The 25,122-nt window shown below is 54.6% G+C and overlaps 8 protein-coding genes across 8 annotated transcripts; 4 read left to right on the forward strand and 4 right to left on the reverse strand.

The window, feature by feature from the left end:
* Positions 1 to 3,263: 3,263 nt before the first annotated feature.
* CPAR01_08549 (uncharacterized protein) lies at positions 3,264 to 5,975 on the reverse strand (the record flags this gene model as incomplete). The annotated part of the gene is made up of 1 exon (XM_060492817.1): positions 3,264 to 5,975. One exon carries the CDS (start codon positions 5,973 to 5,975, stop codon positions 3,264 to 3,266), a length of 2,712 nt encoding a protein of 903 aa, XP_060349187.1.
* A 579-nt stretch (positions 5,976 to 6,554) lies between these two features.
* CPAR01_08550 (uncharacterized protein) lies at positions 6,555 to 6,800 on the reverse strand (the record flags this gene model as incomplete). Its single annotated transcript, XM_060492818.1, has 1 exon — positions 6,555 to 6,800. One exon carries the CDS (start codon positions 6,798 to 6,800, stop codon positions 6,555 to 6,557), a length of 246 nt encoding a protein of 81 aa, XP_060349188.1.
* A 672-nt stretch (positions 6,801 to 7,472) lies between these two features.
* On the forward strand, positions 7,473 to 9,186 carry CPAR01_08551 (major facilitator superfamily transporter; the record flags this gene model as incomplete). Its single annotated transcript, XM_060492819.1, has 2 exons — positions 7,473 to 8,820; positions 8,876 to 9,186. 2 exons carry the CDS (start codon positions 7,473 to 7,475, stop codon positions 9,184 to 9,186), a joined length of 1,659 nt encoding a protein of 552 aa, XP_060349189.1.
* A 757-nt stretch (positions 9,187 to 9,943) lies between these two features.
* Positions 9,944 to 11,758, reverse strand: CPAR01_08552 (uncharacterized protein; the record flags this gene model as incomplete). The annotated part of the gene is made up of 3 exons (XM_060492820.1): positions 9,944 to 10,036; positions 10,090 to 11,279; positions 11,329 to 11,758. 3 exons carry the CDS (start codon positions 11,756 to 11,758, stop codon positions 9,944 to 9,946), a joined length of 1,713 nt encoding a protein of 570 aa, XP_060349190.1.
* A 431-nt stretch (positions 11,759 to 12,189) lies between these two features.
* CPAR01_08553 (nuclear pore complex component) lies at positions 12,190 to 13,668 on the forward strand (the record flags this gene model as incomplete). The annotated part of the gene is made up of 3 exons (XM_060492821.1): positions 12,190 to 12,652; positions 12,724 to 13,048; positions 13,101 to 13,668. The coding sequence occupies 3 exons, from the start codon at positions 12,190 to 12,192 to the stop codon at positions 13,666 to 13,668; spliced, it is 1,356 nt and encodes a 451-aa protein (XP_060349191.1).
* An 807-nt stretch (positions 13,669 to 14,475) lies between these two features.
* On the forward strand, positions 14,476 to 17,355 carry CPAR01_08554 (high-temperature-induced dauer-formation protein; the record flags this gene model as incomplete). The annotated part of the gene is made up of 5 exons (XM_060492822.1): positions 14,476 to 14,571; positions 14,632 to 15,345; positions 15,398 to 15,991; positions 16,042 to 16,285; positions 16,376 to 17,355. 5 exons carry the CDS (start codon positions 14,476 to 14,478, stop codon positions 17,353 to 17,355), a joined length of 2,628 nt encoding a protein of 875 aa, XP_060349192.1.
* Positions 17,356 to 18,636: 1,281 nt separating this feature from the next.
* Positions 18,637 to 20,630, forward strand: CPAR01_08555 (epoxide hydrolase; the record flags this gene model as incomplete). Its single annotated transcript, XM_060492823.1, has 3 exons — positions 18,637 to 18,705; positions 18,813 to 18,946; positions 19,040 to 20,630. The coding sequence occupies 3 exons, from the start codon at positions 18,637 to 18,639 to the stop codon at positions 20,628 to 20,630; spliced, it is 1,794 nt and encodes a 597-aa protein (XP_060349193.1).
* A 760-nt stretch (positions 20,631 to 21,390) lies between these two features.
* On the reverse strand, positions 21,391 to 24,915 carry CPAR01_08556 (timeless protein; the record flags this gene model as incomplete). Its single annotated transcript, XM_060492824.1, has 3 exons — positions 21,391 to 22,370; positions 22,423 to 24,775; positions 24,841 to 24,915. The coding sequence occupies 3 exons, from the start codon at positions 24,913 to 24,915 to the stop codon at positions 21,391 to 21,393; spliced, it is 3,408 nt and encodes a 1,135-aa protein (XP_060349194.1).
* Between the last annotated feature and the right edge of the window lie 207 nt (positions 24,916 to 25,122).

Genomic DNA, 25,122 nt, shown 5'->3' on the forward strand with positions numbered 1-25,122 from the left:
AGGAGTGAGAAAGCAAATGCAGACAGAGTCAGTCTGAATCGTTCCCGGCCCCGTAACACTCTCCATCTCCTGTAGTCCGTATGCACTACGGATATGGCATTCACGATCCTTGTCAGCTCGGTTGCTCCAGGCCGAGCCAAGCAAGATTGACGGGCTGGAGTGCCGTCCGCTCTGTTGTATTTGATGTGCGGCAACAAAGGCCCTGAGAACTTGGAGAGGTTCGATATTCTTGCTTGCTCTCAGCCCAGCCAGCGAAGCCATTGGACCTTGTTGAAGGAGTCCAAAGGTGAGGAGGGAGGAGGTCACTGTTGCAGGGACGAAGGATGCCCTCCACTTTCACAACTCAAAGAGCTGCAGACTGCTTCCACTCGCATGCTGCGGAGAGCGGGTAGTTGAAGGCGATGACGGAGGAGGATGCAGGATAGAGATGTTGACGCAGTAGTTTTGCTTTACTGTACGCAGTAGTAGCTCATCGACAGCCACACAACAGCCCCAATAGACAGTCACTACCTTGAGGCAGAGAGGAGGGGAACGGACGGATCAAGGGCATCGGGGTAAAAGCAAACTGGCACGACTGGCTGGCAGGATGAACCAGGACCAGGACGGAGAACAGACGGAGATGGCAAGGATCAAGGATTCTGCTCAAGGCCTGGGGAAGAAACGTTGACGATTTGAATCCACCCGAGCCAAAAAAGTTCCCAAGGTGTGGGGGTGATAAGGGACGTTCGGGCCAAGAAATTCCGGCCGGGCTCATGACTGGCTGGAAATCACGACAGAACTGGACAAGAGTGAACGCGGGACTGGCACGGGCGTTTGTGGCACCGCACACCATCACACACACACTCTCTCTCCGATCTGGCGACGCATGGGTTTCTTCTCTAGCAGGGCCCAGGGGGTGGTCTTCCGTGGACAGGCACAGGGTATCCGTACAAGGAAAGGGGGCCTGGAATTCAAGGATTAGAAGAGAGGAGGAACATCCACAAGGCCCGACCAGGGAGTTTAGGAGATGGCAAAGAGTGGAGAGAGCCCCGAAGAGAGAGAGAGAAAGAGAGAAAGGGAATGCCTGGTCGGTCACTCGATCACTCACCCTCACTTATTCAGTGGTTTACTGGTCACTGGTTCAGCCGTGGGGATTCGACCAGGGGAAGCTGACCGACACACAGAAAAGACTCGAGATTGACAGAGAGAAGGACGACAACCCCAGCCGGGCCCGACACTGCGCAGGACGATGTGGCAGGGAAACTCGAGGCGGTGGCGACGGGGAAGGACCCCATTTACACTGCTCCGTCCTCGGTACTCGCTTCACAGGAGCTTCAACAAGGCAGAGAGAGAGTCAGAAGGTTCGGACGCAAGCTGCACCTTGCCTTGCGCGAAGATGGAGGCAGAGTCGCAGAGTCAAAAGACACCTTAATCCATATTGACTACTCTGCCTGACCTGGCCTAAAGCACGCACTAACAAGCTTAAACTTGGTACATGCTCACTGCTCTGTCCCTACTGACACGCTCTCACCTGCGTAGTACACTACCTCGGGTCCCATACTTTAAACCATGCCCTCGCCTGTCCGTTCTGTCTGCTCGCCTATGTACACTACTCCGTACGGAGGAGCACTCGCCTAATAGAACGTACCAGGGGGTGTGTGACCTGCGAATATGCAGAGACCTTTTGCGAGAACCAAAGAAGTAGTCGAAGAGGAGGAAGCTACTGCGTATCCATACGGATACCTACTAGGCGGCCGCTGGCAACGAACAAAAGGACACTGGAGATAGCACGAGCCATCTCCTGGCGTCTCTGGGACATCGAAACGAGATACTGAAGATAGCGATTTAAATGTCGGCTTTTGATGTTGACCTTTGTGAATTAGTCGTGAGGATAGCCAAGTTCCCCCCGTCCATCGTTCGTAACGGCGACTTGGCGAAGAAGTGAGATGACGGGACGCGTGGGGGTCTTCTCACTCTCACTCTCACTCTCATCCTCGCCTTTCCCCTCGACGGTTCGACCTGAACTGACCTGACTTGAAATGACCTCACCCAACCCCCAACCCATCCGTCATGAGCAACTCTTTCGAGGCTCATCGGGTCTGTGATCATCTTCAGATCATCTGATGTCGTCGAATCAGCTCAGGTGGTTCATCTGCACCTTCACCGTTGATGACTGGCAGGCATCTACTGCGGTGAACTCATTCAACATGGTATGCGTGACACTGTTTATCCAGACACAATGCCCTCTCGATGAAGGGCCGCAATGACGCCATTCCTACCACCGACAATCCGAGCACTTGAAGAGTTTCACTACCTGGCGGCGCATGTTCACTGCCGTGCCTTACCCACCATGCAACATATTCTCGCGCCCGCATTGTGCCGTAAGCCACCTTGGCTACCATTCTTCAACCGCGGTTAGCAGACAAGAAGAAGGCACGCAAGAAACGATGCATGGATCCACCATCGTGACTTTGTAAGTTACTGTGTATAGTACAGAAATTGGGCAGCTAGACTAGGGGTGAGACAGCGGCAGATGGAAAAAGGAAGGGTGTGTGTAAGATGAGATAGCAAAGAAAACATAGCAAAGTCGAGATCGGAGGAGGGAATGACCGTTCACACTACTAAATGCCAAGGCAATACGAACCGAGGACCCTTTTTGCTTGGCAAAGGGGTGTGTAAGAGAGTGGAAAAGTGAGGCTCCATATGTCAAAGTTTTGCGATATCCATGTCCCGGCCCATCATCGTGCTATGCCTATCCATACACTTACTTTATCATACTTACCTCGGTTTGTGCCTTCTTTTGAACAAGACTTTTTCCCGGCAAGGGACGAGGGGGCCGGCCGGGGGTGGGAGCTTTAATTCTTTTAGTGGCAATTCTGGACCAATTCATAGCCGTTTTGCGATTCAGCGATTCAGGGTGAGTTTCTCGCATTTCATCTATTTCCACGAGTAATGAACGAGGCCAATATCCGGTCCAACTTGACCGAAAACCCAATTTAAACTATTCTTACACTTTCACTGCCCTCCCAGGGTATCCGATGTGTGTGTTTTCATGTTTTTGCCGCGCCCGAATCCCCGATGATCACGCGACTTGCCCGAGAGACTTTTCTGCCCGTTGTTCTAGAAACGGACACCAGGATAGGCCTCATCGCGGCTATTTTCTTCCATATCCAATTTCCGCGCCTCTCCATCCCATCCATCGTACAGAGCGCACCCCCTTCCCCTGTCCTACTTCCCCTATCCTGTTATCCTCGGCATTTTCATTCTCGTCGTCTTTCATCCCTTCAGCCGCGCCACTTGAACCGGCTCTGCCTCAACATGTCCAACAAACCCGTGGGTAAAACCCCCTTGTCCACGACAACCAGGCTGCCGAACCGCGCGACCATGTCCTTGCCGTAGAGCCCGCACACCCACTGCTCGTAGCCGCTGAGTCCATACCAGCCCGCCGGCGTGGTCTTAAGCGCGGCCTCGACCTCGCCCCTGAGCTCAATCGCCTTGGTGGCCGGCGTGTGCCGCAGCCTGTCGAGCGCCCGGCCCAGCGCCGGCGACGTGCGCCTCCGGTGCCGCGAGAACTCCTCGTAGCTCATGAACGGCTGGTCCCGTAGGTCTCTGTAGTCGTCCGCGAGAAGCCACGGCGCGTGGTGTCGGGCCCCGGAGATGTCGAGGTTGCTACCAGGCCCGCTACCGCCGCCGGCCCCCTCAGTGTCTTCCTCGTAGGCCGACTTTTTGAACCTGTACTCTGCCTCCTCCTCGGCCAGGAAGTCGTCCATGATGTCGTCGGGGTCCTCGATGACGTCGTCGCGGATCAGATAGAGGTGAATAAAGGGGTTCTGGAGTCCCAGGCCGCCCAGAGAAACGGGGAAGTATAAGTAACCGTCAGGGATGTCCTCGACGCCGAATCGATCGCCAATGAGCCGCTTCAGGTGCGCCCCGGCCCCGCCAGCGCCAAACAGCCTCTCCTGAATGCGGTGGAACGTCGCTAGCATGCTATCCACGTGCTGCCGGGAGTAACAGTTGGCGAGCTGGGCGCAGTTGGTCTTGAAGAAGCGAGCGCCGTAAATGTTCCACGCCTGGATCCAGTCAAAGATGCTGCTGCACGCCTCCAGCTGCAGCCGCAGCTCGTCAATGTGCACGTCAATCTTGTCCTGGTCCAGGAGGAAACGCCCAGACGTCGGATCGAGCTTGAGGAATCCCCACACGACATCGCCTGATGGCAGACGACCCCGTGCCGTCGTCGTAGCACCCGTACCCGGAAGCATGGACCGTTGCTGTTGCTGTTGCTGTTGTTGGTTCGACCCGGCTACCGGGGGCGCGGCGGCGGCGGCGGCGACCCTGACGCTTCCCGTCTTGTCCCAGTTGATCTCCAGCCCTGTGAGGTTGACAAACTCAGTCATCGTCTCCCACGCCCGGGTGCAAGTTTCGAGACCGCCCCATAGCCACATGTCGTCGTGCAGCCGGTAGAGGCGGCAACCATCGGCTCGTTGATTGACGGCAAAGTCCATGCAGAAGAGCATAGTCTCGGCAATGAAATCCGCCAGGGGCGTGCTCAGGGGCGTGCCTCTCCTCCGGATCTGGGCCGGCGCGTCTGACGGGTCGTCGCTGAAGCGTAAAGGGCACTCGAGCATCCGCCTGAAGAGGCCGGTCCACTCGTCGTCGACGCCGAAGAATTCGAGCACGGCGAAGATGGACGAGTGCGGCACGCTGGGGCCGAACCACTTTAGATCGGACCGGATGACGGTCACGTCGCTCCCGAGCCGCGTCTGCATGATGATCTCGGACTGCATGAGGTGCAAGAGGTTCTGTACGACGGCGACGTGCGACTTGCGGCTGTCCCCCTTCTTCTCCTTCCCGTCCGAGCCGTAGCCGCCTCGCTCCTCTGCCAAGGTCTGCGGCAGCTGGTCCAGCAGGATCTCCGACTTGAAGTGCTGCTTGAGCTTCTTCTCCACCGAAACGGGGCTTTCGATGCGTGGCCCCGTCTTCAGGAAAAATCGTCTGCGGCGAACGTCTTCCTTGCTCATTGGCTTCGTCGCATCCTTTTCCACGCCCGCGCTTTCGAGGAACGCGACGAGGAACCCGCGTATCTTGACGGCCCACAGCTTGCCGATGTGGTGAATGAAGATGGCCTGTAGGAGGTCGTCGTCGGGGTAGAATCGGTAGCGTCCGTTGAGTTGCCGTCGCACGTCGACCTCAGTCGCACTGTCCCAGGCCCAGTTCTGCCGAGTTTGCATCCGCATATTCAGCACATCGGCGATCTCGCACAGAACGACCTTGTTGTTCAGAAAGTCGTTGAGCGTCGTCCTCTTCTGGTCCGTGAGGGTATCCGTCCGGAGGAGGCCGCGGATGGTGTTCATCAAAGAATCCTCGTCAAAGTGCGTCTTGTCGTCCCACGTGTCCTGAAACTTCTTGACGTTCTCTTTCAGTTCCAGAAATGCCCGGTGAATGTCCTTGGAGGATGATACGAAGAGGCTCTCGAGGTAGCTTTTGATGGCCAGGCTATCCGTCTCCTTCGCATGGAAAACATAGCGCTCCCACGTCGCTCGCTGTTGGTGCATCTCCTCCCTACCCACGGGCACGAATCCCGACTCAGCTCCGTGGCCAGCAGCCTTCCCGGCGGAGATCCATTCGTTGACGAGTTTGCCGTAGAGTTCGGCGTATCGATATTTTGCCGACTGAACGTCGAGTTCGTTGCGTACGCTGTTCTCATAGTCGTGGAGGAAGTCGTCGGAAACGCACGGGTCAAATTCGGCTTGCTGAACGAATCGCTTGAGATTGTCGATGGATAGTAGTGAGCCATCGTCCAAAGGTGCCATGGCAGGGAGCCTCTCGATCCGGTCGACTAAGAGCTCCGCCCTTTTCCGACTGTCCATCTCATAGGCCGCATCATCTAGTAGGGCTCGCTTCCCTGACTCATATGAAGCCTTCTGCTTATCCAACTGGCTAAGCTTCACACTTGTGATGGTGTGAAGAGTCTGAGATAGGATATCGGAGGACGCCATTTTCGACGTGTGGAGTGAATGAGAATGAGAGTAAGATGTAAAGGATGAGTGGTGGTGATGCTGAGTGAGTGAGAAGTGAGGTGAGAGAGACACTGGTCAAGTATGCTTTAATAAGAATATCATCTCAAAGCTGCCTCATCGAAGCTGAGAAACAAAACGAGTTGAGGCCATTTTCTCACGCCGAACACTCGTTCGGCGTGAGAGTCCTCATTCCTTGGATTCGATTCTGTGATGGGCAGTGTGGCTGCGGTCAGACACCACCGGACATGATCGAGTGGAGATGAGAGGAAACTGAGGCCATTTTCCGGCGGCCTCAGTGGAAACCATATTTGGGGAGGACAATCGTCTTGGACAACATGCGCCAAAACGAACAAGATCCGTTTCTACCATGCATTTCATTTCCTTCTTTCCAATACGCATTTTCGAGGCCAAATCGGCGGCGCATAGCACACTCGCGCAGAAAAGAAAGAATAATGAGATCCACCTCGTACCTGGGCTGCTGGACCTTTTCGATCCGGGCGTGCTCGCTCGCTTATCGGTGTCTTTCTGCCGTGAGTTGAAGATGAGTTTTCCGGCACGTCAGAGTCGTTTTCCGTTTCCAAACCCCGCCCGTCGTGAGATGCTTTCGAGGCCCTTGATTGAAAGGAGCGTCATGAGCGTTGATAATGGCCTCTTCCAATTTCGGTTTTCTCTTTTCCCCCAATGTCGAGTCGAATCACAAAGGTCCCTCATCCCAGCGCCAAGATGAAGATGGAGGAAGTGAGGCCAAGTTAAAGAAAGAACCCAAGGGCGCACTGCACGAGGAGTGACAGGGCACACCGACATCGGCAGTGACGTGATTGCAAGGTTGTGTCGCTGGTGGGTAAGATAAGGAAGGCATACGCAATGCTTCGGGAATTACTTACCCAATAAACTCTTCGGTGGAAGGGTCTTTGGGCCGTTGCTCAAGACTCAATGAAGATTAGCCGGGGCGGGTTACTATGTGGCGTCCTCTACACTCCTCTTTTGCAGACTTGTTCCAGCGTCAGCGCCCATCTTATCGTACGCATCTGTGGCTGACATCTCCTCCATCTCTACTATCTCTATCTCCGTGCTGACTCTCAAGACTCAGAGTGCCCGGCGGCCCGCCTTAGACGTCCTGCACAGTTGCCTTTTGCGGACAGACGGCCGGGCACAGCTGCCAGGGGGGCCACGGGGGCGCACGCCGAGATTCGGGGTCCGGGGAACTGCTGTCTGTTTTGTCACTGTGAATCTTCAGCAATGACATTCTGTTTCCGGGAGCGTTTAGATTACATAAGACACAAGCCGGAAAGCTTATCCCGATAATACGAAAAGAGCATTGACCCAATAGGTCGAACGTCATCAACACACTCAAGACATGTCGACAGCGACGTTGACGAATGACTTTCAAGGACTCAACTCCGCACCGGTAAAGGCAGTAAAGGGAAACTCAGGTTGGAAGCCTAAGCAGAGGGGGAGAGAACATCACCATTAAACATGACGGCAGACGAGGAGCAGACGCGCCGCCTGGCCGCCACCGAGCAGAGCTCAGAGACGACGCCGCTGCTCAACGGCACCACAAACACGACCAGCAATGGGACTGCCGCTGCCGCCAACGACGACGAGACCACCGTCGTCGCCGAGACGGTCTCCGGCACCCGCCTGGCCCTCATCCTGGGCACTTCCTACTTTGGCGTCTTCCTTGGCGCCATCGACAGCACAATCATCGCCACCCTCTCCGGCCCCATCTCCAGCGAGTTCAAGTCCCTGAGTCTCATGAGCTGGCTCGCCACGGCCTACCTCATCTCCAATGCCGCCTGTCAGCCCATCTCGGGCAGGCTGACCGACATCTTTGGCCGCGGTCCCGGCCTTGTCTTCAGCAACCTCTTCTTCGCGGCCGGCAACCTCATCTGCGGCCTCGCCCGCACCGAGTCCGTCATGATCTTTGGCCGCGTCGTGGCTGGCATCGGCGGCGGAGGGCTCATGTCCATCTCCACCTTTCTCGGCTCCGACCTCATCCCCCTGAGGCAGAGGGGCATCTACCAGGGCATCGGCAACATCGCCTACGGCTCCGGCGCCATGCTCGGCGGCGTCTTCGGCGGCCTCATCAACGACCACACGGCAATGGGCTGGCGCCTCGCCTTCCTCGTCCAGGTGCCCCCCGTGCTCGTCTCCGCCGTCCTCGTCGCCGTCCTCGTAAAGGTCCCGCCCAAGGCCTCGGATAAGTCCTACCTGGCGCGCATCGACTTCTTCGGCGTCTTCCTGACCATCTCCTTCCTCGTGCTCCTCCTGCTCGGCCTCAACGCAGGTGGAAACCTAGTCCCCTGGGTCCACCCCCTGCCGCTCACCACGATACCCCTCTCCGTCGTCGCCTTCATCGGCTTCATCGTCTGGGAGAGCAGGGTTAAACAGCCCATTATCCCCGTCCGCCTGCTCGCGAACCGCACTATCCTCGCCGCCTGTCTGACCAACCTCCTGTGCACCATGGTCATGATGATGGCCATCTTTTACGTGCCGCTGTACCTCCAGGTCAACGGGCTATCTGCCACGCAGGCAGGTCTCCGCATCTTGACATCACCTCTGGGCGTCTCCATCATGTCTGTCGGCGCCGGCTACATCATGAAGCGGACCGGGAAATACGTGATCCCGGGAATCAGCGCCCTGGTTCTTTTCAACACCGGCATCATCGTCCTCACGCAGTTCAACGAGAACACGCCCGCATGGGTCAACTATGTCGTCTTCTTCCTGGTGGGAGGAGGCTACGGAGCCATGTTGACCATTACGCTGCTCGGCTGCATTGCTGCCGTCGACCATTCGCAGCAAGCAGTCATCACGTCAGCGACATGTAAGTCATCCTGGGTTATGTGCAAAACCATCCGCATAGACTAATGAATCCATAGACTTGGCCCGCAGTCTCGGGGGTACCATCGGCATCACCATCGGTTCCGCCGTCTACCAGAACGTGCTGAGAGTCAAGCTCTGGGAACGCTTCGGCGACTATCCCAACGCCGCCAAGATCATCGGCCGCATCAGAGACGACCTCGACGAGCTCAAGAACCTCCCGCCCGGGTGGAAGCCGGGAGTGATTGACTCCTTCCGGGAAGCCTTTGGCAGCGTCTGGTACACAATGCTCGGACTGTCCATCCTCGCCCTGGTATTCATCTCCTTGATGAGGCAGCATGTTCTTCACTCGACCTTGGAAAGAAGATGAGATGAGAAGGGGTTCACGTGACTCTGTGAGCAAGAGCCTCAGGTTAACTCACTCACAAGCACAAACCGCCGGCCACCGCCTCGATACCCTCCATAATAGATAAATTTACTTATTACTATCACCAAGGCCCGTGACGTAGCGGAGAATGTCGTACCTTAGTTCGAATAGCTCCGCACCCATGGGTCCCGGGTTTGAGTCCCGTCTTCTAGTAAAAATCCTTGCATCGCTACACCTGAGGCTGGTAAGAGCCTCCTCGGATCTTTCGTAGGCTCCCTATAGGGAGCTGAGCTTTTGCGATTTTCGTCTAACTCTCTATCTTTTTTTTTTCTCGCTAGGACAGTTAAGTGGCAGTAGCTGTGTAAGTATGATGTTCTTTTCTACGCATTTTTTCTATATTCTTGGCATGATGGTAACTTGTTTCATTGCGTAGGGTGAAGATGAGCATTAAAGTCAACTCGTTGCAGAGGAGGGTAAAAGCGTCATCTTAGCAAGTAGTCAGAAGCGTCGCCGTCACTGCTTTTGTTGGGTCTGTAGATGCCTGCCACTGAGCATTAAGACTCGATAGAGCCCAAGCAGACTGGCAGTGGGCAAAGCAATATGCCACGAGCCACGTGAGCGATGCATGATATCGAGAGACCTAGCGTCCGAACATCGGCGGCAAGATAGAAGTAATTCACTGGCAATAGATCATTCCTTGGCAGACCTAAATGCGCACATGAAAGACGGCTTAAGTGGAAGAGACCTTGTACACAAATTTCTATACGTATGCCAGCGTGTTGTCATCCCGGATCTTGCCTGTAGCCTTGATGGTGGCCTCGTTGCCTGCAACACAAGGGCCTCGAACAATGATCTAGTTTGCAGCGTTAGTTGTGCGGCCGGGATTCGGAAGGCCATCAAACTCACCTCTCCCTGATATTCCTGATCGGCATTCTTATGCTGTTCTGTATCTCTTAAGAGGATCTCAGTGCTCGTCAGAGGAGGACCGAAGTGCGACTGCTTATCCTCATGCACTCTATAATCGTAGTAACCAGTCTGAGCGACAGCTCCGGCAACCTTGGGCGCGGCCAAAGCGTAGATGACTCTAGCGCCTGTGAAAATGCGAAGATCGGAAAGTTCTCGTGACGACAAAGGCGGCGAGCCAGCCCCGACCCTATCCGCGACATAAAGAAGACGCAGCTTTCCAGGAGTCTTGCCGATAGCTGGTCGAGATGCACTGTTGAAACGTGCCGCGGCGGATGCAACGGGCATCACACCACTCTCTGTGAGGCTGCGGGACTGAGCCCAGTGAGCAACTTTAGCCAAAGCAGAGGTCAGGCGGTTAGTTGCCTCCTGGTGGGTCTTCAACAGAGTCTCGGGAGCGGCCACCAAGACTGTAGGAGCAACTCCCTGGGTAGCCAGAGCCAAGTCCGTGACCTTTCCAGCCACTGAGTTGAGTGCGACAGATGAGTTGGAGAACAGAGCTGCCAATGTGAGGATTAAGGTATGGATGTTCGTAAGAGAGTCGGCAGGAAGGAACAGATCAGAGGGACTCAGGCGTTGGGTAGTTGGGATCGCAGCGAGCTGAGCGGCAACACCGGCAACCAAGTTGGACTGAGTGAAGCGCACCATCTCTTCCATAGTTCCCGGCTTGGATTGCCAGAAAGTCACCACATCCTTCGGTTCAATTTCCTTGTCGACAGGGGGCACCTCTCTCGCGGCATCGACTGGTGCATCACGGAGGATCTCTTGCCATGTCGCAACGTTGACACTGCCGCCCATGCCTTCGGGAACTTCATTCCAGTCCATGTGAGAACTTCCCTCATCTACAACCCAGATGAGTTGGCGGAGAGCGGGGTATGCCTTGACGACCGAGTCAAAGGGGAACGCGCCAGGGGCTGTTATAACGGTATCGGCGGCAGAACGGCGGAGCATCGTCACGAGTTCCTCGTCTGACACATCAAATGGGATCAGGATGGCTGTGAGGTTCGGGTAAAAACTGCAGGCGAAAAGCGTCACCAAAAGCTCGATAGAGTTTGGCAGGTAAACGGCTACTCGGATGCCGCCCTGCTCGTGAATGTGCTGTCCGATGAGATTGATTTGACGAGTGATGTCATCTGCGCGGCCTTAGAGAAGTTGATCACGGCGCAAAAGAAGGGTACTCACCAAGTTGATGCTCGATAACATTCTCGGAGCCCAGTACCGTCAACAAGCGGCCCTTGCCTACAACTGGCTTGCCCTCCTCAGAAGCGCCAGTCGCCGCTCTTCTCCAGATATCCCGAAGATCTCCATCACGTCCCCTCGCCCACTTCGAAGCACCGGGGTCCTTGACGTTGAGTCCGCTGTTCAGGGGCATGCCGTGAGGGGCAGAGTGGGATCGGTAGACGGGAGATTCCGCTGGTTGGCGAACGGGAGAGCCTTGCGCTTGACGGGCAAGCAGCATGGGATGGGTATCGGGATCCTGGCTAGAGACGATTCGGTAGGTAACGATGGCGACGAGAAAAGTGACGAGGGCAGTGGTATAAGCGTTCCATTGTCCGAAGAAGCCCGAGACACCCTCGTCCATCTGGTGCATGATGTTGTCAAAGAAGCCCATCTTGGGCGGCGCGATGGTGGGAGTAATGCGAGACGGGTCGAGCTTCGGGGTTCGTCGTCAGTTGAGGAGTATGCGTGCTGGTGGAAGCAAAACGACAAAAGGCTTTACGTGGCCCGCATGGAAAGCTCGGAGGGTTAACAAAAGGGAAGAGCATGAGGTGAGGCGGTGCCGCGGAGCTCGAGCTCGGAGGTTTCTTGGTGCTGAGCCTTGAGGTGGGTTGTGCTGGCAGTCAACGGCGGGGATCTGACGTCCCCGGCTTCCGTTGTTGCGACTAGGTTCTCGAAAGCGAGCTGGGTGAGGTACCTTACTCGTACCGCGTCCAGGATTCTCCAACAGCCGGACTACTAGCACACTGCGCGTCTCCGGCCTACCTTTCTGCGTAGTCAGCGCGGGAGTTCCCAAGCTTCGGAAAGTCTAACCAAGTGTTTCCGATGTCGAGGCTACACTTCTCTGTATCTTCAGGTAGTCTCGTTAAGGCTGCCCCGGGTCGCGAAAGGACTCGAGTGATCCGCAGCGGATGTGTAAGACACTTTGACAAGTTGTACTTTGCGATACTTAGGGGACCATTGCACCCTGAAGTGAGCTGTGAGCGGTACGGACCTCAACTGCTCCTCAGAAACGGCAAGAGCAAGCCACATGCCCCACTACGCAGGAGCGCAGGTATCCACTTCGCAACAGACTACTCCCTGCCGGTTGCTGTGGTCCGTGTGGCTGGAGTATTGTTTTTCTGCCACTGCTTTGCGAGATGCTGTAGCCAATGTTTCCTGCCGCATCCATCACCATCGACAACCCGACTTGAAGCGGCGCATCGAAGCACGCGAGCGCTCGGCGACAGCGCAGCGTCTCAGAGACTTTTTACTAACATCAAACAGGTTTGCCAAATTACTGGGAAGAGTAAGTCGCATTGATCATGACGGACGGATGTGTAGACCTGCAGATGACTGGAACTAACTCTCGCGCAACAGGCTTTGACCTTGACTGTGGTCACCGCACGACGACCTCCATTCCTCGATCTCACCTCTCAGTCTTGTCAATATTTGCTAAAACGATGTCTTCGTCGGCGAGCCGAGCTGCTATCAGCACTCCCGTCAAGTCGACGCCGCAAAAGCCCACCCCTATCGTCGACAGTCCTGGCACATGGAGACATCCACGCCTGAATGAGATCACGAGACGGCGGAACGCAACGACATTTTCCGAAAAGAACGTTAGAAGAATAGCTCTGAACGTCGGCTTCCTTCTCAGTCTCTGGCTGTCCCAGATCTTTTCGCGTTCATACGTTCCCGCACAATGGTACGCCTTCCGCTGGCCTCACGAGTGCGACCTCTGCTAACTAGCTGAGCAGGTTTAGTAGCTCCTTGCGCTCATATCTGGGTTGGGCATACTATCTGGTCCAGCTCATTCCGCTAGTGAACATTGGCATGGCTATGCTGCCTCTACTTCGATCGGCCGACGATCTTTCCGACATTCCCTTGACGCCCGCTCAGCGCCAACTTCTCGGACTGCCGCCTAGTTCTGCAGCAGCTACACCTGATGCTGTTTACAGTACCCCGCCACGTTACTCGCGGACGCCTTCTTTGGCAGGTTCGCCCGCGAGCAACCGGAGCTTCTCTGGTTCCCCGCTTTCCGGCAGAGGCAGCCCAGCTCTTGGAAGCTCTTTCAATGGAAACGGACAATCTTACTCTCCTTCGCCTCTTCACAATAGCCCCTCCAAGTTCTCGGCCAGCTTGAACAGCAACCGGAGATCGTCCTTTGGGTCTTCTACGAACCTGGCAGCAAGTACTGCATCTTCCCTCTTCCCTGATCCGGGAACGCCGAGCCCCTCTACCGGAAAGCGCACCAGCGTAGGACTGAACAACAAGTGGCTCTACGAGAGAGGGAGGAGGTCGTCAGGTGGTACCTGGATGCATTAGGCGACGACGGCGCACTACGCTTTCAGGGCTTAGAGGGAATTTGGAAGATGAATGACTGCAGTCAGTGGGATGGATACCTTGCGAAAGGCGTTTGGGTGTAATGTTTCTCATGGGGTGGAGACAAAGGCTGACTAGATGCCCTACAATAAAGTCAAAAAGTCCTCAGACTGTACATAAATGCTCGCATGGGTCATATAAATCAATCGCGGAACTGAACTTCAAGGGTCCTGTCTCAATCTTGAAGTAATAGACCTGTGTCATTGCGCCCCTACTCAGATGCAGTAGCTCCAGTTTGTTCCCGTGTCAAGCTTCAGGATGAGGTAGCTGGTTGGGCACCAGGCCAGCATCCTAAGCATAGCCAACCCGAAGGAATTGGGAAACTTCAGCTTCAACTAAAAGTACTGTAAATCAGAGACATGATTGCAGTCTGCGGCTTGATTGTTTCGGCGAGGCTTATGAGGTTTGAGAGCTACCTACCTATCCAATTCGAAGTAGGTACCTTAACTGCATAATGGAAGTCCTTAAAGTTTAGGGTGGTACGTACCTCGGTATGGAGGTCTGGCACGGAGAATGGGAAACGGGACGGGGACGTGGACTTTTGAGATACGCCCGGCGAACTGCCACCCCGCTCTTTCCCCTTCATTGGCCAAACATCAATTCGCGACCCGCTCTTCCGCCATTACGTAGCACTCAGTACTCCGTACGCCTCTGGGAATCTGGTGTCTGGAACACTGGACCGTCGACCTCCCAAGCTTCTTCTTTCCGTCAGAAACATTTCTACGGATAGTATGCCCCCTCTGTGACAACATGGGCGCCAGCGATTCGAAGCTTGTCTTCAAGAAAGGCATCTTCAGGCTTTCTGAAGAGCGACACATTCCCGCCGATGATCCCTACTGGACTTCTGTATGTCAGCTTGTGAGGTGTCCTCTTTGCCCGCGATACTGACCCAGCCCGCCCGTGTAGTTTTGGGAGCTTCCCGAATCCTCAGAGGATATCTTCAGCCTTTTCGCCCCCGCCGACATTCGTCGCACTCGAGACAAGGCCCTAGAGAATTTAGAAACTCTAATATTGGCATTAACATCACGCCTGTTCATCCTGCGCCACCATCCTTCGTTCCCCGATCCCGAAATCGCTCCCGAACGCGATGCTCTCAATTGCGTCCGCGTCCTGACGCGCATCCTTCCCTTCATCTACGAGGCAGATAATCTTGCAGCATGGGAGGAGCGGTTCTTCTGGGGTGCGCGGAGGAAGAGAACTAGGCAATCTGCGATTGCTGCCGAAGTGCTGTTTGACGGGGCTCAAGAAGGCCAGAAACCGCCCAAGAACGAAAATGAAGACTTCGAAGATGCCAAACCCCTCGCCGAAGAGCTCATCGACACACTGGTCGACTTGCTCTTCTTCTCAGACCTCACTCTACCTAGGCAGCCTAGTGGGCGGCCAAAAGTGTCATACGCCATCTGGCAGAGTGGTGTAGGCTGCAACACATCAGTGGCGACCACCAAAGAATTCGAGAGCAATCGTAGCGAGATACTCCGCTTGCTACTCACTATGACTAGCCAGAGCATGTACATGTCATCAAACGTGCTTCCGCAGAGAGGAATTCGAGCCTTGACGCATATCTGCACGTGCCCTGATAAGCAGGTCGTGCTATCAGTCTTGTGCTCGTTGCTCAACACTGTATGTGAAGCAGCTCGTTCTCTATCGCTTGGCTCCATGCTGACAGACGCAGACCCTCAAGTACAACCCAGCTACCTGGCGTGTACCATACAATACCCTGGTCTTCAAGGACGAGAAGCAGATACTGGTGACATACACACTCCAGCTTTTGCTAGTCTTCCTGTTGTACCCAATTCCCGAGCAAAACGGCACGACTCCCAAGAACTATTACCGCCACTTCCTTGGCAGACTCCATCGGCCACAAGACTTTCAGTTCATCGTCGACGGCATGACACGGATTCTCAACCAGCCGCTCCATGAGAAGAGCTCGTATCTTCCCAGTGGGCAAACCAATGCCAGATTTGCGCCAGAGATCATCATGCTCTTTTGGGAAATCACTCAGTGCAACAAGAGATTCAGATCGTTTATCATCGATACTGAGCGGGTCCATGACTTTGTCGTGCTAACTCTTTTCTACGCTCTGGAGTACAAGAATGACGCATCCAAGCAAGGCGTTGTGAGAATGTGTGCTTTTCTGCTGCAGACGCTGAGTGTTGAGAAGAACTTTGGCGCCAATCTCAACAGAAGATTCGAAGGCCAGGACAGCCTGCCTTTGGTTATCAGGATACCTGGCTTCAGTGGCACTCATGCGGATTTCCTGATACACGTAAGAGAGGTTCTGCTGCATTTGTGTCGATCTCAGCTAACAAAAGCAAGTCCATCTACAACCTCATCACCACGAGCCAAGGCAGACTGACAGCTATATACCCGGCTCTCATGGCTGTCATCAATAACATTGCCCCCTATCTGGAGGGGCTAAGCTCGGCATCTACCTCAAAGCTCCTGCAACTATTTTCGTCCATGTCTTCACCTTCCTTCCTTCTCGCAAACGACAGCAATCACGATTTACTAAGGTCACTATTGGAGTCGATAAATTCAATTGTCGAACACAACTACCAAAGTAAGCCTCCATTTTAGCTAGGAGATGCAACACTGGCAATCACCTGACTACCTGGATCTTGTGGAATCCATTATGCTAACGTCTACACAGAGAATCCCGAGCTCATTTTCGCAATCCTACGCAACAAGAAGCGGATAGAAGCATTGCGGACGTTCACCTTAGAGAGCGGTCAGGAGGAGATTGAGAGACGAAACCGTCGCCGCAAAGAATCAGCAGCCAATGGCGATGGGCTCGAGCCAAGTTCTGTGAGGAGCTCGGCAGAAAGTATCCGGAGCCCAACGATGTCTCATCCTCGACCTCCGACGTTAAGTGATGTCCCGGAAGAGGACGGTACGTTCGCGATTGGTGATGACGAGGACGATAGCGAGGACGAGGACCACCACCCAACGCCAGCGCAGTCGACCACGAGCGAAAATCCGTCTGTGGCATCGTCACAAGCATCAGTGGTGGAAGACGCCGTTCCGACACAACTCCGGGGTATGTCAGAAAAGGCCAGAGGCAAGATGCCCGCCGGCATGAGCAACTTCTCAAGACAAAACAGCACCACAAGTCTGGGCGGATATTCAGCAAGTGGACAGTCACAATCCGGTGGCTTTGAGCCCACAGCCAATTGGATTGAAAGCTGGTTACCAGAGCTGCCTCTTCACACTATTCTTACCGTAATTCAGCAGGTGACAGCCCTGTTGCCCAGGCAAGCCCTCGCAGGAGAGTCTGCAAACCGAGAGACACTCTTGAAGATCCAAGAAATCAAGCTGGTGGGAGTTGACCCAACACCACCACGAGTGCACTCTTTTGAGTGGTCGCAGCTCTCACTAGGATGGTACGAATCGTTGCTGTGGGGCTTTGTTTTTAGTAGCGAGATTCAGATCTCGAAGGGCACAGTTGGAATCTGGAATGGTACAGCGATCAAGCTGTTCAGGGTCCAGGAGACTGCACCTCAAGGGCCAAGTCTGGCATCGCCGAGGGGAGCCGTCGATGCTGTTGGAAGCAATATCGTGTCCCGAATCGGAGCTATGAACCTGCGAGGTCCCGGAGGTACACCGCCAGCAGCCAGTCAGCGTCCAGGATGATAATACGATGAGGCTTACAGACGGGAGGTTTCTCAACATCTTGGTCTGATCCTCTGATGCGGGCCCGCGAGGACACTGGTTAGATCATTCGACACCCGAAGACGAGGCTCAGGGGAAGATGGCAAAGCACGATAGCAACACGGCTTCAGGCTGGAGGACCGTCTCAGAAGCAGACATACCACAATAGTGAATGTCGATCCTTGCGTAGAAAAGGGTCGGTGAAGGAGGAACAGATCGGTGAGAGACGGGGCCGAGAGTCCAGGAAGGTGCTAATCGCGCCATAGACCAACAGGGCGGCGCCAGGACAGGAATCAGGCACCGAGATCGCGTCAAGGTAGTGAGCTGTGGCAAACGACGCGTGTGTAGTCGAAGCGGGATTGAGCAGACATTGGCAGGCGGTAGGAGTTACAATCTAATCCAACAATTTCGCTCGGCGTGTGACTTTTAAAGTGCCAACAACACCAGCAGGAACCGAAGTATCCGTGACTCTACTTCGTTTACTGCCCTGAGAACATTGAGGCGGCACGGCGGCATGCGGTTGTCAAGTTGAAAGGTGTGGCTTGACGTGGCGAGGGCGGCATTCCAACGAGCAGGGAATGAGGACTTTAGTATGACCAATGAGCCGTTATAACGGGCCCCTTCGCTCATGAGTGTGTTGGCAGACGGCCAAAACCTGGCGACTGATGCAACTCTGTACCTGGCACAATCTAGCAAAAAGCGGTGATCATTTCCGAGCTTGTCCAGGGATTCGTACGCACCGCCACAAGCTTGCCCGGCGCGTACCTGTTCTGCGGTTCTAGACCCCTCCCGCTGTCCAGATCGCCCATTCAGAGGCCGCCTGTGAAGCAAGGGGAGATAGTTCAAGCCACAACGCCACACCTCGAACGACATGGAAGTGCGCTTTCTCTCTTCGGTTGCAAAGACGGTGGACCACCTAGGACATGGCACTTTATCAAAGTCCCAGACCATTAATAGGTAGGTAATGAGACGATGCAGGATGGGATTCTGTTTCCCAGGCTTAAGAGAAGGGTTGTATTAAATAGTTTCGGCTCGCTTAACCTTGTTCATGATTTTCCCCGGTATAGCCTTACTGCACCCGCTATTCCTGGTTTTTGGGCTACTGTCAATTACTCAATAAGACCCTCCCCATTTGCTGTTGCTGTTGCGACTTGTTTACTTTCCGGTGTTTCCGCTCAGTACTGGGCGAAGGCGGTCGTTGATGTTCTTCATATGAGTCCTACCGGTACACTCACACGCGTATGATGCCAATTGACTCCTACCATGGCCAACACTCACGACTCGGGCGCCGCTGGCCTGGCGGGAGATGAGATCAGTCCTTACCGCATACATGTGAGGACTCCCAGAACTATGAAGTGAAGAGAGGGCTGCTTGGGAGGTTGGTGACTGAGAGTTGGCGAGCTTTCCCAGCTAACACAAAGTCATTGTTTGAATCAAAGGTCTCCAGCAAGTATCTCGATCTCACGAAACAAAAATTGGAGCTCACGAGACTTCCTCATGAGCCCTCGGAACCCAACAAGTCTCGGGACTGGTGGGAGCCAAAGTCTCGAATCGAGCCGCTCATTGACTTTTGGTGAGTCGAAGTCTTACTTGATCACGTCCAAGTGATTAGTTCGACGGAAGAGGAGGCGTTGACTCATGAAAAGAGTCTTCTAACTCATCGCAGGCTCGAAAAGTACGACTGGCGAGAACATGAATCTGCCTTCAACAATCAACTACCCCAGTTCCGCACAGCCATCACCCCGCCAAGTTCATCCTCGCCCGTCCGTCTTCACTTCATCCACATCAGATCCTCGCATAGCAACGCCATCCCCCTGCTCCTGATACCCCCATTCCCTTTCACGAACCTCTCCCTCGGCCACCTGATCCAGCCGCTCACCGAACCAGAATCGTCATCTTCTGAAGACGGAGAGCAGCAGCTGCAGCAGCCCTTCCACGTCGTCATCCCCTCCCTCCCCGGCCTCGGCTTCAGCGATGCCCTCCCCTCCGACGACGCCTCCGTCATCCCGACGACAACAGACCTCCTCAATACGCTCATGACACGCCTCTCGTATCCGTACTACCTCGTCTCCAACACCGCCTCCGCGGCCTCCAGTCCCGCTCAAATTGACTGGAAGCTCGCGGACCACCTAGCCCGCCACTACCCCAGCAACTGCCTCGGCGCACACTTTATCAGCCCGTCCCTCGCGGCGCCGACACTCAAGGAGGCACCACTCGAGTGGATGAAGTGGTCCCTCGCCAAGTTCTTTCACGCGCCCATCTTAGGCTACCAGAGTGAAGACCTCCGCTCACTCGACGAAGAGACCCACGCCAGCCATACGTTGTCAGCTGGAAGGAGGCGCCCTCTTCCTACTTCACTCCAACCCGGCGCAGGCAGTACTCTGGTGGAGCCGAACACAACGTCCTTTGCGCTATGCGACTCCCCCGTGGGCCTCCTTGCCCTCGTACTCAAAGTCATCCGCGTTCTCGGGGCCAAGAAGGAGTTCTCGGCCGCCGAGATCATCACCTTCACCCAGACGGCCTGGCTCCCCGGTCCAGAGGCGGCGATGCGCCTCTGGGCGCGCTGTCTGACGCACCAAGAGCCGACTCCGCCGCTTCCAAAGCCGTCCAAGAAGCCCAACGTGGCAATTACAGTTTTCTCAGGAACTGGAGAGACAGGTGACGTATCCGGCAGGCGACGAACCGCGGACGACGATCTTGAGGCCCAGACACAGTCCCGGAACGACGTCGACATTCTCTCGCCCCAACCTGCCCCGAACCCGTACGTCTGCCCCGCCTGGGCCAACGTCTCCTACAACGCTGTCCACGTGCGCCGCGTACCCGTACCGGGAGGACGTCCGGGCCTCGTAGCCTGGGATCACCCGGAGCTCATCGGCGACGGCGTAAGGGGCCTGGCCGCGAATCTGCTCTCCTTCGACGCCAGGGTCCAAGACATCGTCGCCCAACAGCAGCAGAGGCCGGAAACGGTGCCGCTGCAGGGTGTCGTTGTGCAATCCGACTCGTCTGGCTCCACGGCCGCAACGGCTTCGAGCCAACAAGGGGGTGCAACATCGGCGGCACCGGTGCTGCCTTCCACTCCGCAGGTTGAGGCGACCAAGTGGCGACTAAGCCAGATCCGCGAGGCGTCTGAGACGCCCAAGAAGTCGTTGCAGCTGGACGACGGCGATGCGGGGATGATGCTGTCGCCGCCGGATGCTGATTTTGCTGGGGCGAGTCCGGATACCATTGTCGTTACTCCCCCCGTGGACATGAAGTAGTTGCGATTCAGTCTTGTGGAGCGTGTAGTCTCTAATGTTTTTACTTTGTACATTTTTTTCCCTTTGTATGATGATACCAATGTGATGCCGATGCATACGACACAAGGCATGTTCTGAGAATATAGCTACTTTAGTAATTACATTCGTTCAAAATCAGGCGCTCCAAAGCCACGTTTTTGCAAATCGCAAGAAGTTGTGTTGGTGGTAGCGCAAGGTGATGTCGACGTGCCTTTCTTTGTACTATCTCTAGTACATACTAAGTCTTTGCCCAGGTTCGATATGGAGATTTCTTGCGTAAAAGTGGTCTCCTAACGTAGTTTGGGGAGGGAACATGGCGGATTCCGAATTCAGCTCATACCTCACCTGCCTCACTTCAAAGCTGGGCCTTCGTAGGAGAGGCCTGAGCCCAATAATCGGGTCATAGACAAGCCGCCAAACCAAGAGGGAATGTCTATCAAACTACCTCTTCTCCTAGAGAGCGGACTTCCCCGACATGAATCCTCGGCCGAGCGCTGCTTATTGGCAAGTACATGTACATAGTTCAGCAACTCAAGTCAGCCGACGATCAGAGTCTTGATAAACAGGTCATCTGCATAGACTCACAAAACACGAGCTAGCGAAATCCAGCGAGCTGAACCACCTTCAGAGACGGTGTGAAGACTGGGAAACAACTTGATATTATCGCCAAGATACCTTCCTACGCTATGCATCCTAGAACCACCAAAAACACATGTACCCAAACGCCCAGAGCTTATCTTCATTATTCCTCGTCACTACTCTCCATCACGAAACCTCCTCTGGTGCGCTGTCGTGAGCGTGCTGTAGGCACCGGCGCATCTTCGTCATCCGAATCGGCATCTGCCTTCTCTGAAGCCTTCGCCCCTTCTTCAGCAGTAGCTGCCTCAGGAGTGATGCGTCTCCGTTTCCGAGATCCCTTTCCTTGAGAGGAAGATGGACTGGAGCTCAATGGCGTAGCATTGTCTCCATTCTGCTCGCCGTCGCTATCGGCATCCATATCAACGTCGGCACTCGGCCGGGTAGACTGAGTGCCTCTCGTCACAGCGAGGACATCATCGTCATTGTCGTCGCTATCATCAAGCAGCACCGCTGCTGGTCTCTTGGTTGGCTCTGATATCGCAACCTTCTCCACAATACGAGCCAAACGCGAGCGTTGTGCCTCTTCTCGTTGGAAGAACTCACGGTCGTACTCCTCATCCGTGTCGTCATCGCTAGCGTGGACGTACGCTTCGCTCTTGATCTTTCTCGCCTTTTCTCTCTCGCGCTCTCTGCGCTTCTGGGCCTTTTCTTCCAACTCGGAATCGTTCGGCGCCTCCTCATCTTCGCTGTCTTTTCTGCGCCTCCTCCGCTTCGTCTTTTTAGAAGCAGGTTCGTCAATAGCTTTGCGGACGGTAGGGCCCAGGGGTTCAAAGAGGAAGCCGTCATCAATATCATCATCGTCGTCATCGTACTCGGCTCGCTTTCGGGCTACTTTCTTGCGGCGAAGCTGATCCTCTGCGCTGGCACCATCAAAGGCGGGTGGATCAAACTCAGCATCGTTGATGTGCTTGATATACACACGAAGGAGACTGGCACTAAGATCTGGTGGCAGGATCCATACGGACTGGGGCGTCTCCTCGATAGTCGGTGCTAGCCTCTCAAAACCAACCAGCTTCATGAGTAGACGCAGGTGAGAATTCTTAAATATGGCAGTCTTGCGGGCATCATTGTCCGGTCGCACAGCTGGTACATGTTAGAGAGATCAACCAGTGTGGTTGCCTGAGGAAGTACTTACTAAAAGGGTGTCTATCGATTTGTGCGCCCTCGTCGGTGCCCTCGACCGATGGTATGAGGAAATCAGCCGCCTCCCAGGCAGCACGCTCCTTTTCCGCAGTATCAAGAACTTTCTTGACCCACGAGATATGATCCTGTTGATTTTTGTCAAGCAGAGCGCCAACGACGATGGCGATTTGCCGGTCCAAATCCGCAGTGTACTTGAACTCGAGTTCTGCAGCGGGCCGAGGCGTCGATGTCGAAACAGTCTGTTTCTCATAGCCATATTCCAGGTAAAAAGCGGTGCTGCTAATCTTGGAGAACAGCATCTCAATTATGAGTTCGGGCCGCTGCTCGATCTTGCGCGTGCACTTTCTGAGGATTTGCTTGGTCAGTTCTTCCCACTCCTTGTACATGGTAGAGTTCCTGTCGAGCGGTTCCGGTCCCTTGATCATGTTGTAAAAGAGATGCACAATATCAACGCGGAAGAGCATGACGCTCATCTCTTGTTTAAAGGCTATGCGATAGAAGTATCGATGAGCGCGCTTCAGCTGAGAGTCGTCGAGATCCTTGTAAAATTTGGTAAAGGCGACAAAAGTATCGACCACACCTTGGGGGGTAAAGCGCGATGTGAACCGATGGAAGTCGAACTTGCGCTCTTTGGACGTCTTTTCGGCATTTGCCTCGTCGTTGGCAGACTCATCGTTCTCCTCGTTATCAACTGTATCGATACCTGCTTCTTTCTCGGCTTTCTTCTTTCGCCGAGTCCGTTTACGAGACCGAACTTGCATGTCGACGTTTTGTTTCGAGTAGGCCTCCAGAATTCGCAAGAAGTGGTGCACTAGCTCTGTGGCGGTGTCGAGATACTCGAAGCCTTGCTCCTTGTATTGTCTGACGACATTGGCAATCAAGTCGTGTGTGGAGTCTTCGTAGAAGAGACGACTCAGCGTGTTTTCCGCAATCTCCTCGTCGTCTTCGTTTCCTGACTCTGTCATTTCTTGGACCGTGAGCAGAATCTGCGTGAAACACCGCATCGCAGCCGTCAGGGTAGGCCAATCCTTATGTTCCCAAGAGTCGTGCATAGTCTTTGTGAGAGTGATGAACATTGCTTGATCCAGCACGCCGGCCACGAGATTGAAGCTGCTGACCTCTTCGGGGGCGCCTGCCTTCTTCGAGTCTCGTTTTGACTTTCTACGAGTTCGCTCCGCCTCCAAAAACCAGGCTACAAGATACATGTACTGTCGGCGATGGTAAGACAGAACATGGGGCGCCTCCCGGTCCAAGGACTTCCGAACATGCACGAACAAAGGGTTGAAACCAGCATCAAGGAAGTCTTCGACAAAGCTTCGGAGCTGGTCGTTAGCCCTCGCATTGAGCTTGACTGGGGCACCGAGGTCCTTGGATTCCACCTCTTCCTTCTTGGCCCGTCGCGGTGGCTTAAACGTTTTGGACTCGTCCAGTTTCTTTTGCCGCGTAGCGCTGTCTGCGAGCGCATCCTGACCAGTGATTGTTGATACCCGGCCGTCTTCGCGCTGCATCCATACCATGGTGCCGAAACGGTTGTGGCGGGTGGGCGCCTTGCGGTTGAAGGCACTGCGCATCGCGCTCTCCTTTTTCATCATTGAGGAGAGCTCTTTAGCCTTCGTCTTGTGTAATTGCTGTTCATTCATGAACAGCTTCTTGACCTCGACCTGTTTGGCCAGGTGGTAGATGACTTCCATGAGAACTACGTCCTCGGTACGGAAGTCTTCGCCCATATTCGAAGCAATCATCAGCAACACCGCAAAGATGTCCTGAAATGAAAATGCGTCTATCGTCGTGGAGCGGGATATCTGGGTCTCGTCGCCATCGTATTGGACACCGGCAGGAGGGGTAATCATGGCGATGTTGCGGAGGAAGAAAAGCACAAGCTTGATGATGCCCTGGTCGCGGGCAGATCGTTCGCCAATGGAAATTGCCATAGATGGTAGAGCTGCCCGGATAGCTGTATTGAGAACTTGAGCGCCGTCAAAGTTGATGATGGCCCGCTTGTATCCCACTTGCGCCAGCTCGAGAACAGGCATATGGCGATGGTGATTGACTGTCATTCGTTCGGCATCTCTTTCCATGGGCCAAGTAAGGGGCACCATAATCTCGAAGCAGGCTAGAGCTATACGTGCTTTGAATGTGTTGTTGGTATCGTTCTCGGGCCAGCTCGCGAGGATCTGGAGAAGATCGCCTTCCACGATGTTGGAGTCTGCAATGCATCGGGCTACATCCATGCGATTGGTCTTTTCGTCGTAGTGCCGAATCCATTTCTTCAGATCGCGGAGGACCTGGACGGCGTCGTCACCAAGTCTGTATCGTCCATCGTCGTCGGCGCTGGTGCCACCGAGCTATGTTCATGTCAGAGTCAATGTACAACGATTTGGGGAGGAATTCTCGGCTGGCCAAAACGTACCGCGGACACAAGACTGTTTATGTGCGCACGAACTTCAGGGTGGACAACTTCTGTTGACCCGTCCGGCAACTCCATCTTGTCGGTTCTGGCGGTATTCAAGACAATGGTAGATTGCAATTGAGGCTTGGTGGTGTCTCCATCTGCACGCCAATAATGACGATGATAGAAAAGCCCTGGAGGGACAGACCTGCCCTGGTTCACCTAGCGACGCGTCCAGCGCGATGCAGCGCGTCCTAACAGAAAGTTGCGTTAATTGGCCCCACATTTTGTGCTATCGATACC

This window comes from Colletotrichum paranaense (assembly GCF_030867605.1).
Source record: "Colletotrichum paranaense strain IMI 384185 chromosome Unknown Scaffold_6.1, whole genome shotgun sequence".
NCBI lineage: Eukaryota > Fungi > Ascomycota > Sordariomycetes > Glomerellales > Glomerellaceae > Colletotrichum > Colletotrichum paranaense.